This window comes from Danio aesculapii, chromosome 5 (genome assembly GCF_903798145.1).
Source record: "Danio aesculapii chromosome 5, fDanAes4.1, whole genome shotgun sequence".
Taxonomy (NCBI): Eukaryota; Metazoa; Chordata; class Actinopteri; order Cypriniformes; family Danionidae; genus Danio; species Danio aesculapii.
In genome coordinates, this window is record NC_079439.1 from 39760590 (window position 1) to 39775900 (window position 15311).

The 15311-nt window shown below is 38.5% G+C and overlaps 1 protein-coding gene across 1 annotated transcript in view; it reads left to right on the top strand.

The window, feature by feature from the left end:
* Positions 1 to 725: 725 nt before the first annotated feature.
* fbp2 (fructose-1,6-bisphosphatase 2) overlaps positions 726 to 15311 on the top strand; it is a 19276-nt gene continuing 4690 nt past the window's right edge. Inside the window, exons 1-5 of the mRNA XM_056458170.1 lie at positions 726 to 1044; positions 2691 to 2853; positions 3701 to 3793; positions 4824 to 4964; positions 8422 to 8559. Of these exons, the coding sequence (XP_056314145.1) occupies positions 872 to 1044; positions 2691 to 2853; positions 3701 to 3793; positions 4824 to 4964; positions 8422 to 8559 (708 nt within the window). The 5' untranslated portion in view covers positions 726 to 871. The remainder of the gene's footprint in view (positions 1045 to 2690; positions 2854 to 3700; positions 3794 to 4823; positions 4965 to 8421; positions 8560 to 15311) is intronic.

Here is a 15311-nt window from a genome sequence, read left to right on the forward strand (position 1 = left end):
CATTTGAGACACATTTTGAGGTGTTGCTCTACATGACCTTGGTCAAAATATGTGCATACATGTCTCGGCATAATTTATTTACTCTCATTTAAAGTAAAAATCAATTAAGTTATTTGCAGTTCAGAATGAATTATGTGCAGATTGAGTATGGAAAAGACTAAAGAAAATCTTGCCTGTGTGTTCAATGGTCTTTTCTGCTCTTGTTGAAATGGAAGGTTCGGATCTTAATGAGTTTATTATTTTGGGCACTGTCACACCCACATTAAAAGCAATAACAGCAGGCGGCTTGTTTGGAAATACATCTGCCATCCTGCCAAATCTGTTGAATCTGAAGAATGTCATCTACTGTATACCATTGCTTGATTTATAGTGATAAACACTGCTTGTTGAGGATTACCATTTAAATTAAGCTCTCAGAAAGCACGTTAATTGCACTTTTCAGCGCTGTAAATTAAATATAATGCATGCTGCGGATCCTTTTCCAGCAAATGTGTTTAGTCACAGTTCCAGGTTAGATTTTGAGTTATGTGGACACATTTAAATATAAATAAATGCACGTTTATTAATGAGATACATTTAACAGACGTCCAGTAGGTTATTGTCATAAACAAAGCTTCATGACCCATGATCTCTGAGTATATGTCATGTGTCAATAGCGGGCATAAATTATTATCTGAGGGCCAGTGAACGTGCTTTATAAATGGAGCTCTGGCTCTACTAGCCTTCAGACTTCACTACTGTCACTTGATCTGCTTCACCAATATAACTCTGGCCTTCCTCCACTCACTGTGTAAGACTGAACTGGCTGGAGGCTCTGCTGTTAGTTTAGTGTCTGTCTGTGGAGTTGGTCGTACTCTCGGAGGCTGTGAGGATGTCGGATCAGTCAGTGTTTGATGTGGACGTTTGGACCCTGACGCGGTTCGTGATGGAGACCGGCCGCCAGGCGAAAGGGGCCACCGGTGAACTCACACAGCTCATCAACTCCTTGTTAACCGCAATTAAAGCCATTTCATCTGCTGTCAGGAAAGCTGGAATCGTCCACCTGTAAGTTTCCTTCAGTAAATTATTTAGTTTTTGTATTCAGTGTTGTGAATAGGCCTACATGATTTTAAGCATGGATGTTAGTGAAGTTTAGTTTTAGCCAATGATCAAATGAACAGTGAAAACTGTGAAGTACAGTAATGTTAAATTACAGGTGTAGTACACACACTATACCTATGTAGCTTATACTGTTATTATGATATAGTAATTATTAAAATTTCCTGATTGTTATCTTTTTTCTTATTTTGACTTAAAAAATTATTTCACAAAATAGTGATTTCTGAAGTTGGTAGTAGGCCAAGTTTGTCTAAAATTAATATAAATATGTCTTAAACATGACATATTTTGTGCAAAAAAAAAAATACATAACTAAAAAGCTCTAAATGACAAAAGTTTTTATTTGAAATTGTGAAGAAATGTCACCAGTGGTAAATAGAATAAAATAAAGTTTTGTTTTACTAAAACTAGTATGACTATAATTGGCAAATCCAGACAAACTCAGATTTTTTTTCATATAGCCAACAATAATAATTCATTCATTCATTCATTCATTCATCCTTCCTTTGGTTTAGTGACTTATTTGTGAAAGGGCGTCACCACGGAATAAACCACCACCACAATAATAATAATATTATTTTTTTATAATAATAATAATAATTAATAATAATAATTTTTTTCATTTTTATAATTTAATTTGTAAAAAAAACTTTTATTTAAATAATTTTTCAGTGTCAAGTGCATTAAAACATATTATTTTATTTCAGCAAGCTGCAAATTTTTTTGTCATTTTCATTTACTTTAATGCTAAAATAACCAAAACCAAGTTTTGTTTATACAAAAAGAATGAATACAGATATAAACACACACACACACATATATACACACACACACACACACACATATATATATATATATATATATATATATATATATATATATATATACATACACAGTTGAAGTCTGAATAATTAGCCCCCCTGTTTATTTTTTTCCCCAATTTCTGCTTAAAACAAATAGGACTTTCTCCAGAAGAAAAAATATTATCAGACATACTGTGAAATTTTCCTTGCTCTGTTAAATATCATTTAGGAAATATTTAAAAAAGAGAAAGAAATTCAAAGGAGGGTTAATAATTCTGACTTCAACTGTATATATATATATATATATATATATATATATATATATATATATATATATATATATATATATATATATATATATATATATATATATATATATACATATACACGCACGCACGCACGCACACACACACACACACACTACTGAATATACTTTATTTTTATTTTACTGTTTACTGAGTAAAGTTCATTGATCAATTCATATTCAAATTCATATGGTTAGACTTTTGAGTAGATCTTGGCTTTGAGTTAGTTAAATGCAATTATGTATGCTATTTTTTCTGTTATTACACTAAATCTAACACGAATGAATGGCACTTTAAAATAAAGTGCAAACTCTAATAACAATAAAAACTAATTAAAATAATTTTCCAACAAATTAAGAAGTTAATTTTTATTGCAGCTTTTTAAAAAAAATAAAGAAAAGCCAGGAACTTTATCACTGTTTTGGTATCTGAATTGATGTAGTTTTTTTTAAACATCAGTTTGTTCTGATTTCCCTGCACACAGTCAAGGCATCGCGGGACAGGTGAACGTGACAGGAGACGAGCAAAAGAAGCTGGATGTGCTTTCTAATGATCTGATCATCAATATGCTGCAGGCTTCCTACGGCACGTGTTTAATGGTTTCAGAGGAAAACAAGGACGCCATTTACACGCCTGCAGAAAAACGAGTAAATCATGTTCATGCACTTCTGAATACTCACTGTTGAAAAGAAAGGGTTATCATTATCATTATTAATCACCCCGTATATCCACTCAAATTTATTTTTGCTGCTTGTTCAAACTGCTTATTTAAATTGAGCTTAATCAACACACTTTCTAATTTTTTTATGGTCACTCTACTTAAATTTGTAAAAAAAACAAGTTCATTTAGGCAAATTGATTTGTGTTTGGACAACATTATGGAGTTTTACAGTGTATTTATTACAGTGTATAATCAGTTATTTAAACACTTTAAACGGTTTTAATAACTAATTTCTAATAAATAATTTATTTTGTCTTGACAATGACAGTAGGCTACACTGTAAAAAAACCAAAGTTGACTCAACTTAAAATTTTAAGGCAATAAACTTTATGACATTTTTGAGTTGACTTTCAACCCAGTTACTACACTTGACTCTATTTAAGTTGAGTAAACTCAAAAGTGTCCTGAAGTTTGTTGCCTTAAAATTTTAAGTTGAGTCAACTTTTTTACAGAGTACAAAATATTTTTAGCTATTACAACACTGTATTACCACAAAATAATAATTAAAAATTTTAAACATTAAAAAACAAATAAAACACATTGTGTGAAGTTATGAGGTTATGTAATACGATAATCAAAAAGACAAAGAACTACTAAACGTTACAAAACGATTACTACAATAAACCATGGCAGATTTTCGTTAAGGAGTGCGCTAAATGCACCCATCTGCTAATTTTTAGAGGTCATTCATTATTTTACCACACGAGGTCGCTGTCTCATTTCACTACATACTCACTACAGATCACTACAGTTCAATTTGCTGTTTTTCCTAGGGCAAGTATGTAGTGTGTTTTGATCCCCTGGATGGCTCCTCCAACATTGACTGTTTGGCCCCCATTGGCACCATCTTTGCCATCTACAAAAGAGTGAGTGCTTGTCCTGCATCTGCTGACTGTTGCATGTGCATGTTGTGTCATTTCTTTTGAATGCAATAAAACTTTAAGTAAATTGAATACTAATAAAACAGAACTGTATTTATGTGTTTTTTGTGATGATGTGTTTGAGATGGATTGATTTGATGTTCTTGTGCTACTTTCTCATGCAGATTGACGAGGTATAGCTGACTGCATTTGGCTGTGACTGATGACAAATATTGGCTAAGCAATCTATTTAATTGAACTTTTAATTTGAAGTTATTAAATGCACTAAACTGCAACTAATATCAGTGGCGGAGCTGATCCTGTTAGTTTTTTATTATTTAATTTTTATGAGGTTTTTATATTATTATTTTTTTTTTTCTCATTTAAAGGGATGGTTCACCCAGGACTGAAAATGCTGGCACCATTTTCTCACCCATTACTTGAACTAAACCTGTTTGACTTTCTTCTGTTAAACAGAAACAAAGACAATTTTAATAAAGCTGAAAACCTGTAACCATTGGCTTCCATATCATTTTTTTCATAATATGGATGCCAATGGTTACCCCTTTGTTTCTTCAAAATATCTTCTTTTGTTTTTGCGTTCAAAGAACTAAATAAACTCACAAATCTTTAAAATCATTTAGAGAGAGTGAAATAGTGAGTAAGTTGTAATTTTTAGTGAACTATTATTGCTTTAACAAAGTAGTAAGGAATACCTCAGGGATAACTGTAGTAACAAAAATGTACGCTAGGTGGTGGTGTTATGTTGTTTGCATTTTGATGCGTGTACAGTTTTATTTAGCATTTGTTCGATAATTGTCAAATTAACTATTTTGTCTTTGTGCTAAGCTCATAAAGGTGAAAAGTATTATTGTATGGAAGTGAAGTGTTGCTTTAATTCCCTGAACGTGAAGGAAATATGAATATAATATACTGCAGTTGTAATATTATTAAGAACACATCACACTTTTAGTACTTAGCATCTTATGTTTATCTTTAGCTTTAATGGCTCATCTTGTTTTTCGACTTGTTTGAGGTCTCAGATGGAGAACCGTCAGAAAAGGATGCTCTGCAGCCTGGGAATCAGATTGTGTGTGCGGGCTATGCTCTTTACGGCAGTGCCACACTGGTGGCTCTCAGTACAGGAGCTGGAGTCAACTTCTTCATGCTGGATCCAGTAAGTACAAACCATTACATCTGCAATTAAACAACCCTCATAATATAAATAACCCCCCCTAATGCATTATCTATCTATCTATCTATCTATCTATCTATCTATCTATCTATCTATCTATCTATCTATCTATCTATCTATCTATCTATCTATCTATCTATCTATCTATCTATCTATCTATCTATCTATCTATCTATCTATCTATCTATCTATCTATCTATCTATCTATCTATCTATCTATCTATCTATCTATCTGTTATTGTAATATTTTATGAATTTGTTTGAAGTATATAAGAATATGTAATCTAAGTATTACCAGTATTAATCCCACTGGAATGCATGGAGATTAAATTAAATACCTTAATACCTACCTCATGATTGTTCAAAAACTTTTCAAATGTTTGAAACCAACATATTTTTGTCTAACAAAACCACATAAAAACCATAAATAGTATTCTGAAAAGTTAACTTGAAGATAATTTAACCAAACGTATTTGACAGCAAATGCTACTCTGTACATAACCAAGTCTAAAATGACCAAATTTGTCTAAATTGTTTTATGTCTTTAAACATAGTTGCTAAGAATCTGAATAAAAATAACAACAAAAAAGACAACTAAACACGCTAAGAGGAATATTGTTTGTTTCAATGGAAAGCATCTTGCAGTTCTGGGGTCAGCGTTTTATGATCACTGTATTACAGGAACCATTTCACTGAAGAAACACCGGATGATTCAAGTGAATCATTTACAGTTTATTCAGGGCCATATGAGCAAAGTACACACCTGCCAAACATAATATTGTTTTAAAACAAAAAACAGATATGTAGTAAACAAACAAAACTTTCTTTACTCTTATATAAGGTTAGTAAGAGTTCTTTCACTTCTGTTTATGGTTTGACATTTGTAGATTTTCATTTTTTTACATTAAGGCATACTTCTTTTTTCATTTTCTAATGAAAGACTTGAATATTATGTGGCTTCAGTGAATTAGTTTTGCTTCCTCTTATTTGGCCTTTATATATTTGATTACAACACACAGTACAGTAGATTTGAAGGCCTATAGTATTTGCTGGTCTAGAGCTAAAAGGTACCAATACAAATCAAAAACAAAGTGCACTAAACTTCTAAATCCTATAAGCTTATTAAATTGTCATGTTTTTGTATTTTGTTTCTCACTAATTTAATAAGTGACCTCTTGCAAATCTGCAGTAACAAAAAGTGTCCACTAGGTGGGTTTGTCTGATTGTTGTGAATACTTTAGTTTATTAGCATTTTTAAATGAGTTATTAACAAGATCTAGCAAGTATTGTCCAATACTTCATCATATAACAAAATTATTTCACATGCCTTAGCGAGAAAGCAAGATAAAGCATGAGAAACATATATATGAAGAGTTTAAATGCAAAAACCTCTAAATGCCATCTGAAATTTTCCTCCAAAATGAGCATTTTTATCAGGCTCCTGTGTGCATGTTCAGTAATATCACTTTTATGCCAAATAATGTTCTTTTCCTAGTCTTAAAAGTGAAATATCTCAACATAATCAAAAGAGGCTGAGAAAAAATGTTCAATTTCTATGTAAATTTCAGACATCACAGAGGTTTTTGCATCTGAACTCTTCATATATAGTATATCATAATAAAAAGGTTGAGGTATGATCATCAATAGCCAAACATTTATATTATTTATAATTTATAAATTGTACATTTTCTTAAGATTTTAAAATGCAGTTTTATTAATACAGAAAAGGCATGTATATAAACTTTTTATGTAAACATGTTAAAGGAGGAGCATGCATTGATTGTTTTACCTGCTATTCTATTATTAGACTTAGACATCACAGTTATATACATTATAATCTCTTACAATCTCATTATAATTTTTCTACCACAACGAAGAGAGTAAACTTGCATTTATAAATGTGAAACTTACATATTCATTCATTCATTTATTTATTTTCTTTTCAGTTTAGTCCCTTTATTAAACTTAACTTTATTAACTTTATTCAACTTGCGTTCTGTGAATGAACGTCGCCTAGTTGTTCCATCCCTAAGAGGGAAGAAATCACTTTCCCGAACTCTCGCATTCAATCTGCCCAGTTGGTGGAATGAACTCCCTAACTGCATCACAACGGCAGAGTCACTTGCTGTCTCCAAGAAACGACTAAAAACTCAACTATTTAGTCTCCACTTTCCTTCCTAATCTGCAATTGCCTCTCTGGCTATACTACTAACTGTACTCTCTCTCAAAAAAAAAAAAAAAACTTACATTACTAATGCTTTGCTTCTTAGATTTTACACACCTGAAACTTGCCTATAGCACTTATTCACTGCTGCTCGTGTAGTTGTGTAAATTGCTTCCTTGTCCTCATTTGTAAGTCGCTTTGGATAAAAGCGTCTGCTAAATGACTAAATGTAAATGTAAATGTAAATTAATCAGGCATCGCCACTGCGGAATGAACCAGTAGTATCTGGACGCAGCCTTTATGATGCAAGCTGAGATTGCATCACTTAGACGTGCAATGTCAGACACAATGCACTCAATGGAGCTAGTGATGTCACTGTGAGGGGTAGGGTTAGGGGTGGGGTTAGGTGAGCGCATTAAAAAGTATTGGATGCAGCTCAGATTGCAGCTGCACCGAGTCTGCAGCCAGACCCCTCTCGAATGAACCGCCAACTTATCCAGCATTTCTTTTACACAGCGGATGTCCTTCCAGCTGCAACCCAACACTGGGAAACACCCATATACACTGTTATTCACACACATACACCATGGCCAATTTAGTTTTTCCAATTCGCCTACACCACATGTCTTTGGACTGTGGGGAAAACCAGAGCACCTGGAGGAAACCTACACCAACATGGGGAGAACATGCGAACTCCACACGGAAATGCCAACTGAGCCAGCCGCGGCTCGAACCAGCGACCCTCTTGCAGTGAGGCGACATCGCTACTGTAACGCCGAAACTTACACGATAGCGCATTAAAGTTTATAATAAAAACAGCATCTTTTAATGAGAGATCCTTGTCATAATAACTCGCATATTAATAAGATGAAGTAAACCTTTTAAAAGTATTATGAGCAATGAAACTTCCACATTATTCCAAATACATTATATTGTCATGTCCACTTATTTGCTTAAACTGACATTTTAACATCCAAATTATTACAATACACAAAAAAAGCTCATTTTTCTCTGTTCTAAAACTCATAAATGTGCAGAGTAGCAAAGTATGAAAGCTAAATATTACTATAATATATCTACATTCCACAACTTTTCAATTAAATGCTATAATTAATCTGTTATTTAAAAAAATAGATATTGTGGCTGTAGTGATCTAGTTTTGATTCCTCTCCACTGAAATATTCATATTCGGTTACTCTTTTTTTATTACAACACAGAGCTGAGTACAGTAGTTTGTCAGTGTGTGACCAAAATTCTGATGTTCCTATTTTTCAGGCGATTGGAGAGTTCATTCTGACGGACAGAAACGTGCAAATCAAGAAAAAGGGGAAGACGTACAGCATCAACGAGGGCTACGCTAAATACTTCGAGCCTGCGGTCAATGACTATTTAAAGCACAAGAAATACCCAGAGGTCAGTTCTGCACAGAGACCAACCAAATAAAGTCTGTTTATATTATTTCAGGAAAGTCTTATCTAGAATTGTTTGATGCTTAATCTGACTATATGATCACAATACACCACGAAAATATCTAAATCCGCCAAGAGCACGTGGTGATTAGCCGTGCACGACATCATATGATCTCACATGTTCACAACATGTTGCGACAGAACAAGGATTGTTGCTTAGCAAGCTTGAAGATCACTTGTTTTTATGCAAAGTGAGTCTGAATAATGCTTTGCTGACAGTCAGAATCTTGCATGACTGGATTCGGAATCAGCTGATTTTTTTTACACACGTTACATGCTGGAACTGTGTGATGAGCAACTTCCTGACCTAAAAAAAAAGCCAGAACTCAGGAGATTCAGCATGTGTTACTGATTCATGTTACTCTGCTAAATCAGTGCAAAATATGCTGAGGATGATTTCTTTTTAAGGGTCACTTGGTTAATTATTAAAGCTAAAAGGTTTTTTTTAGCTAATATATGTGAGATATTGTCTTCCCAGGAACATATGATTTTGTTTGTTGGTTTTCAGATGATCATAAGCAGTCTGATGATGATAAGAAGGACAAAGTAAACAAGACAAAAACACTGAGGAGCTCATCTTAAGATAAAACGTTGAAATCGGATACTTGCTAATCATACATTGTGTTATCAACTCGGTCACGTTTTCTGTGGGATATGGAGTTTTCTTAGAAACCTGCAATGTCTGACCTTACAAAGGATTGATTTGTTTGTGTATTGTGGTTGAGGGAACACACTGCTGTCTAGTACAAATCAAAAAATCAAAGCAACATGTACACTTTTTTTGCTGCTTATGTCTTTTTAAAGGAAAGACTCTTGCGTTTGATGACAGATGTGTGGTTTTGTCTGTCCAGCTGGGTTTCAGTTTCCTGGAACTTCTTACAGTACTTCCTGTTTTCCAGTTCTCTTGTATTGAAGCACTTGTAAGCTTGTCTTTTATGTTTTAGGTTATTTGCCTTGTGTCAACTGGATTTCAATTACTTTTCCACAGAAAAAGGTGGAAAGGAATTATTAAGGGGTTAAGTAAGGGGTTACTTTAATTGTTTAGGTAATTTAATTACAGTTACTTATATTATGCTTGCCTTAAATATTGATGAATTCAACAGTCACAGTGCCCAGAAAATATAAGTACACCCCTTACAAATGTATCCTTTAGATTCATATTTTTAATAGGAAGCTATACAATATTATATTTGTGCATATACATTAGATTAGTCAATGCTGAAGCCAAATCTGGAGCTTATCTAACAAAATAATTTACAATACCAGTCCAAAAACTAGTACACCCAAATATATGTTATAGAAAAATATTAAATACAAATTTTAAAAAAAGAGGAAAAATCAAGTGAGGCAAAAAAATGGAAAAAAATAGTTGTAAAATGTTTAATAATTAAAATAATTTTGTAGGTTGTAATTTTTTTTCCTATATTTTGCTTGAATTTAATTGTATTATCTTTCTATTTCTAAATATGTTTGGTGACTAAAATACTACTTTAATAAAAATATCTGTTTAATAAATCTGTTTTGTTTAAATGCACCAAAATAGATTGCCTATATTCACTGAGAAATTGGGTGTCTCAAAATGGGGTGTACTCAATTATGCTGAGCACTGTATATATAAATGTAACTATACATCTATTCAGAGTTATGTGTCATTTTCAGAAAAATTATATTTTTCAACTAAAGTACATTTATTATTTATCAACTGCAGATGCTTAAGAAATAAATCAATCAAAAAAGGATGAGCAATTGTAATTTTAGAGTAATTATAATATTTAATATTATAATTAATACTATACTTAATAAAAATTCACATATATTGTTTATTATTTAGATATTTTTCATATATTAACTCACTTTTTCAACTAAAGGTTATTTGTCCAACAACTGTACATGCTTAAGAAAAAAAATGCATTTATGCCAATACACAGTATGTGTTATGAAGCGGACAGGAGACAGAGGTAAGGAAACGTTAGGGTGTTTATTAAATGACAACAAGGAGCACATGAAGGATAGCCAGGAGGATCAGGAATGATGTTGGGGTCTTTTCCTCCGTGGCTGGGTAACAGGAATACACGAGGATGGACAGCACACACCAGATACAGCTGACAGAGGATGACACAGACTTGGAAGGACTGGAAGACAGGACGATTCGGGAGGACCAGGAAGACTAGGAGGAATACAAAGAGAACAGGTAAGTAAATCGTTTGTTTTAGCTGAGGATGACTACGCTGAGTGGTCGCTCAGTTGTCCGCTTTCGTCGAGACGAGCCCGGACAATGAGCGACTGGAGTGCTGTGCTTTTATCTGGTGCTCGTGAATGTGATGCAGCTGTGTGCTCATTAGAAGTCAGGTGATGGTGATCTTCGTGAGTGGAGGTCGTGAGAGCCTGACCAATCCATGACAGTACCCCCCTCCCCAGGGCCCGCTCCTGAGGGCCGACACCTCCGACGCCGTGGTGGTCTCCCTCTGCCTCTAGGCGCTGGGAACTCAGGGTGGCTCTCATGAAACTCCACCATGAGACTAGGATCGAGAATATCAGCTCTGGGAACCCATGTCCTTTCTTCGGGGCCGTACCCTTCCCAGTCCACCAGGTACTCCAACTGGCCACCACGACGTCGGGAACGCAAGATCTCCTTCACTGCGTAGACGGCTCCTTCTTCTAGGAGCAGTGGAGGAGGGGGTTCCTCTTCGTGGTCAGGCTCTGTGGAGGGAAGAACAGGATCGTGATAGGGTTTCAGGAGTGATACGTGGAATGTAGGGTGAATACGGTAGTGAGAGGGTAATTGTAGTTTGTAGGTGACGGGGTTAACCTGTTCCACGATGGTGAAGGGACCAACAAATCGGGGACTTAACTTGCGAGAGGGCAGTCGCATGCGTATGTCCCGGGTGGATAGCCACACCTTTTGTCCGGGTGTGTATCTGGGTTCTTCAGACCTTCTCCTATCGGCGGTTACCTTGCTTCGACGGACTGCCCTCTGCAGATGTTGATGAGCCTCGTCCCAGACTCTCTCGCTCTCCCGGAACCAGTGATCCACTGCGGGGACATCAGATGGTTCGCCATCCCAGGGAAAGAGCGGTGGTTGGAAGCCCAGGACGCACTGGAATGGCGTGAGTCCGGTGGAGGGTTGCCGCAGTGAATTTTGGGCATATTCTGCCCAGCCCAAATACTGGCTCCAGGAGTTCTGGTGACCACTGCAGAAGGTCCTCAGGAACCGTCCCACCTCCTGAATCTTCCTCTCTGTCTGCCCGTTGGTTTGGGGATGATATCCAGAAGAGAGGCTGACGGCCACACCTAGGAGCTTGAAGAAGGCTTTCCATAGACGTGAGATGAACTGTGGACCTCTGTCCGACACAATATCTTCTGGAATACCAAATGACCTGAAGACTTGATTAAAGATATTGTCGGCAGTTTCAAAGGCTGTGGGAAGACCTTTCAGAGGGATTAGTTTGACAAACTTTGAGAATCTATCTACTATGACTAGAATACAGGTATTACCTTCTGACGAAGGGAGGTCAGTGATAAAGTCCACTCCTAGGTGTGACCAGGGACGGTTCGGAATCGGCAAGGGATGGAGCTTTCCAGCGGGTAGATGACGTGGGCTCTTGGATTGGGCACAGTCCTTACAGCCCTGAACATATTGCCTCACATCCCTTGCCATGTTTGGCCACCAGAATCGTTGGGATACTAGCGAGAGAGTATTGTTGATCCCTGGATGTCCAGTGCCTAGCGAGGTATGTAAGGAGTGGATCAGATCTACCCGGTGTTCAGGTGGTATGAACTGCCGATGAGGAGGGCATCCCGGCGGAGCAGGGGCTTCCGGAGTGGCAACGACTGGAGGAGCGTTCCAGGTGATCGGACAAATGGAGATGTGTTCGGGAAGAATCTTCGTTGGGAGTTCTTCATGATCGTGATGCTCGTGTAAACGAGAGAGAGCGTCTGCTCTTAGATTCTTGGGTCCTGGACGATAGGAAATGGAGAAATCAAAACGTGAGAAGAAAAGTGACCATCTGGCTTGACGTGGACATAGTCTCTTGGCCTCTTTGATGTATTGGAGGTTTTTGTGATCTGTGATCACCTGGAACGGATGTTTGGCTCCCTCCAACCAGTGACGCCACTCCTCCAAGGCTAGCTTGATTGCTAGAAGCTCCCTGTCTCCTATGCTGTAATTCTGCTCCGCCGGGCTCAACTTCCGAGAGAAATAGGCACAGGGATGCAGTCGGGGCGGTGTATCATGATGTTGAGATAATACTGCCCCGACGCCGGTGGTGGATGCGTCCACTTCCACCACGAAAGGAAGATTTGGGTCAGGATGAGTCAGGAGTGGGGCCCTTGTGAACTCCTTCTTAAGAAGGCGGAAGGCTGCGGCTGCTTCTTTGGTCCACTCCAGTCCTTTGGGTTTACCCTTGAGGAGATTAGTGAGAGGTGATGTAATCCTGCTGTAGTCCTTGATAAACCGTCTATAAAAGTTAGCAAACCCAAGAAACCTCTGGAGCTCCTTAATGGAAGTGGGTTCTGACCAGGATAGAACAGCCTCAATTTTCTTCCCATCCATACGTATACCGGTTTGGTCAATGATGTATCCCAAGAAATGAATCGACTTCTGGTGGAATGAGCATTTCTCCGCTTTGAGGTAGAGGTGATGTTCTCTCAATGTGTGTAGGACCTCCGCAACGTGTTGGCGATGTTCGGCCTCACTCCGGGAGTAAATGAGGATGTCATCTATGTACACTATTACACAGTGGTGAAGAAACTCCCGGAGGACTTCATGAATGAAGTTTTGGAATACGGAGGGGGCGTTGACCAGACCGTAAGGCATGACCTCATATTCATAGTGGCCAGTAGGGGTCACGAATGCTGTCTTCCATTGGTCCCCCTCACGTATTCTTATCAGATTATACGCGCTGCGGAGGTCCAATTTAGTGAAGACTCTAGCTTCTCGGAGCTGTTCCAAAGCGGCTGGTACCAGAGGAAGGGGATATCGGTATTTTACTGTACCGTTATTTAGGACCCTGTAGTCGATGCATGGACGCAGCCCTCCGTCCTTCTTGGCCACAAAGAAGAAGCTTGAGGCGGCTGGTGATTTTGAGTGACGTATGTACCCCTGACTCAGAGCCTCCCTTATGTAATCTTCCATTGCCTGATTCTCTGGAAGCGAGAGCGGGTAGATCCTACCTCTTGGCAACTGGGCATCTGGAACTAGGTCGATCGCGCAGTCCCATGGCCGATGCGGCGGTAGCTGGGAAGCTCTCTTGGGGCAGAAGACATCATGAAAGGAGCTGTACTCCTTAGGAATGTGGATAGACTGCTTCTCAGGAGGGCTCTCGACCGATGTTGCAAACAAAGAAATGGGGTTCCGACCTTGAAGAGGGAGATTTGGAAAACAGGCAGGTGTACATCCAGATCCCCATTTCTTTATCTCTCCTGTGCCCCAAGAGATGATGGGATCGTGCTTCACCAGCCACGGGCGCCCTAGAATGATGTCCATATTTGCACCCTCCAGAACCAGAAATTGAATCCTCTCTTGATGTAACAACCCCACTTGAAGAAGGATGTCTTCGCATTGTCGATGGATACGGGTCGAAGATCGAGTGCACTGGGTTATCGGTTGTATCTGGTATATATGCGAGGACGCCTCAGTACGGAGGTGGAGTTGACGACAGAGGGATTGGGAGATGAAGTTCCCTGCTGACCCGGAGTCGATGAGGGCTGTGACAAGGAGAGAAATAGAGGCAGTAGTTATTTGTACGGTGGTAGTAAGTGGTTTACATTGTTCAATATTCGTACTGAATACACTCACTGAAGTCCGAATGGGACGAAGGGGACACTCCATACGGGTGTGTCCACTGACACCGCAGTATAGACACAGACCCCGGGTCAGCCTCCTCTGTCGTTCCGCTGATGTCAGTCTTCCAGACTCTATTATCATGGGTTCTGGTTCTGGAGAGGCTGTTGACTCAGGCGATTGGAGGAGTGCAGACGAGGGGGTGATGGTGTCCTGTTGATAGGAACGGAGACGATCGGAACATCGGAGAGAATGTTGGATGAATCTCTCCAGACCCATTGTATCATCTAATGTGGCCAGTTGGATTCGGAGAGTGGGTTCCAAGCCGAGCCGGTACGTGGTCAACAACGATCTCTCATTCCATCCACTTGCAGCTGCTAGAGTGCGAAACCGGAGAGCATATTCCTGTGTAGATAGAGTACCTTGCTTTAGATGATACAGCTGCTCTCCAGCGGCTACTTCCCCATCAGAACGTCCAAACACCTCTTTGAAATACTCCGTGAAGGTAGTGATGGAATTCATGACCGGCCCGGCTTGGTTCCAGATCGTCTCAGCCCATTTAAGTGCAGGTCCAGAGAGTAGAGATACGATGTAGGCGATCTTCGACTTATCTGTGGGATATAGAGAAGGTTGCATTTCGAATATGAGGGAACATTGTAACAGAAAACCATTGCACTCCCCCGCTCCGCCTGAGTAGGGCGCTGGTCGGGCCATGGGACTGGAAGGAAGGGCCGAAGAAGAAACTGTGGAGGCGGAAGTGCTCGGTGCTGGTGGTGCGTTGGAAAGTGGAGCTGGTGGCTGTAGAATCCGCTTCAACTGGTCCACCAGCTCTTGAAGGTGATCGGGGGTGCTCATGTTGTCGTCGTTATAGGTCCGGGCTTCTGTTATGAAGCGGACAGGAGACAGAGGTAAGG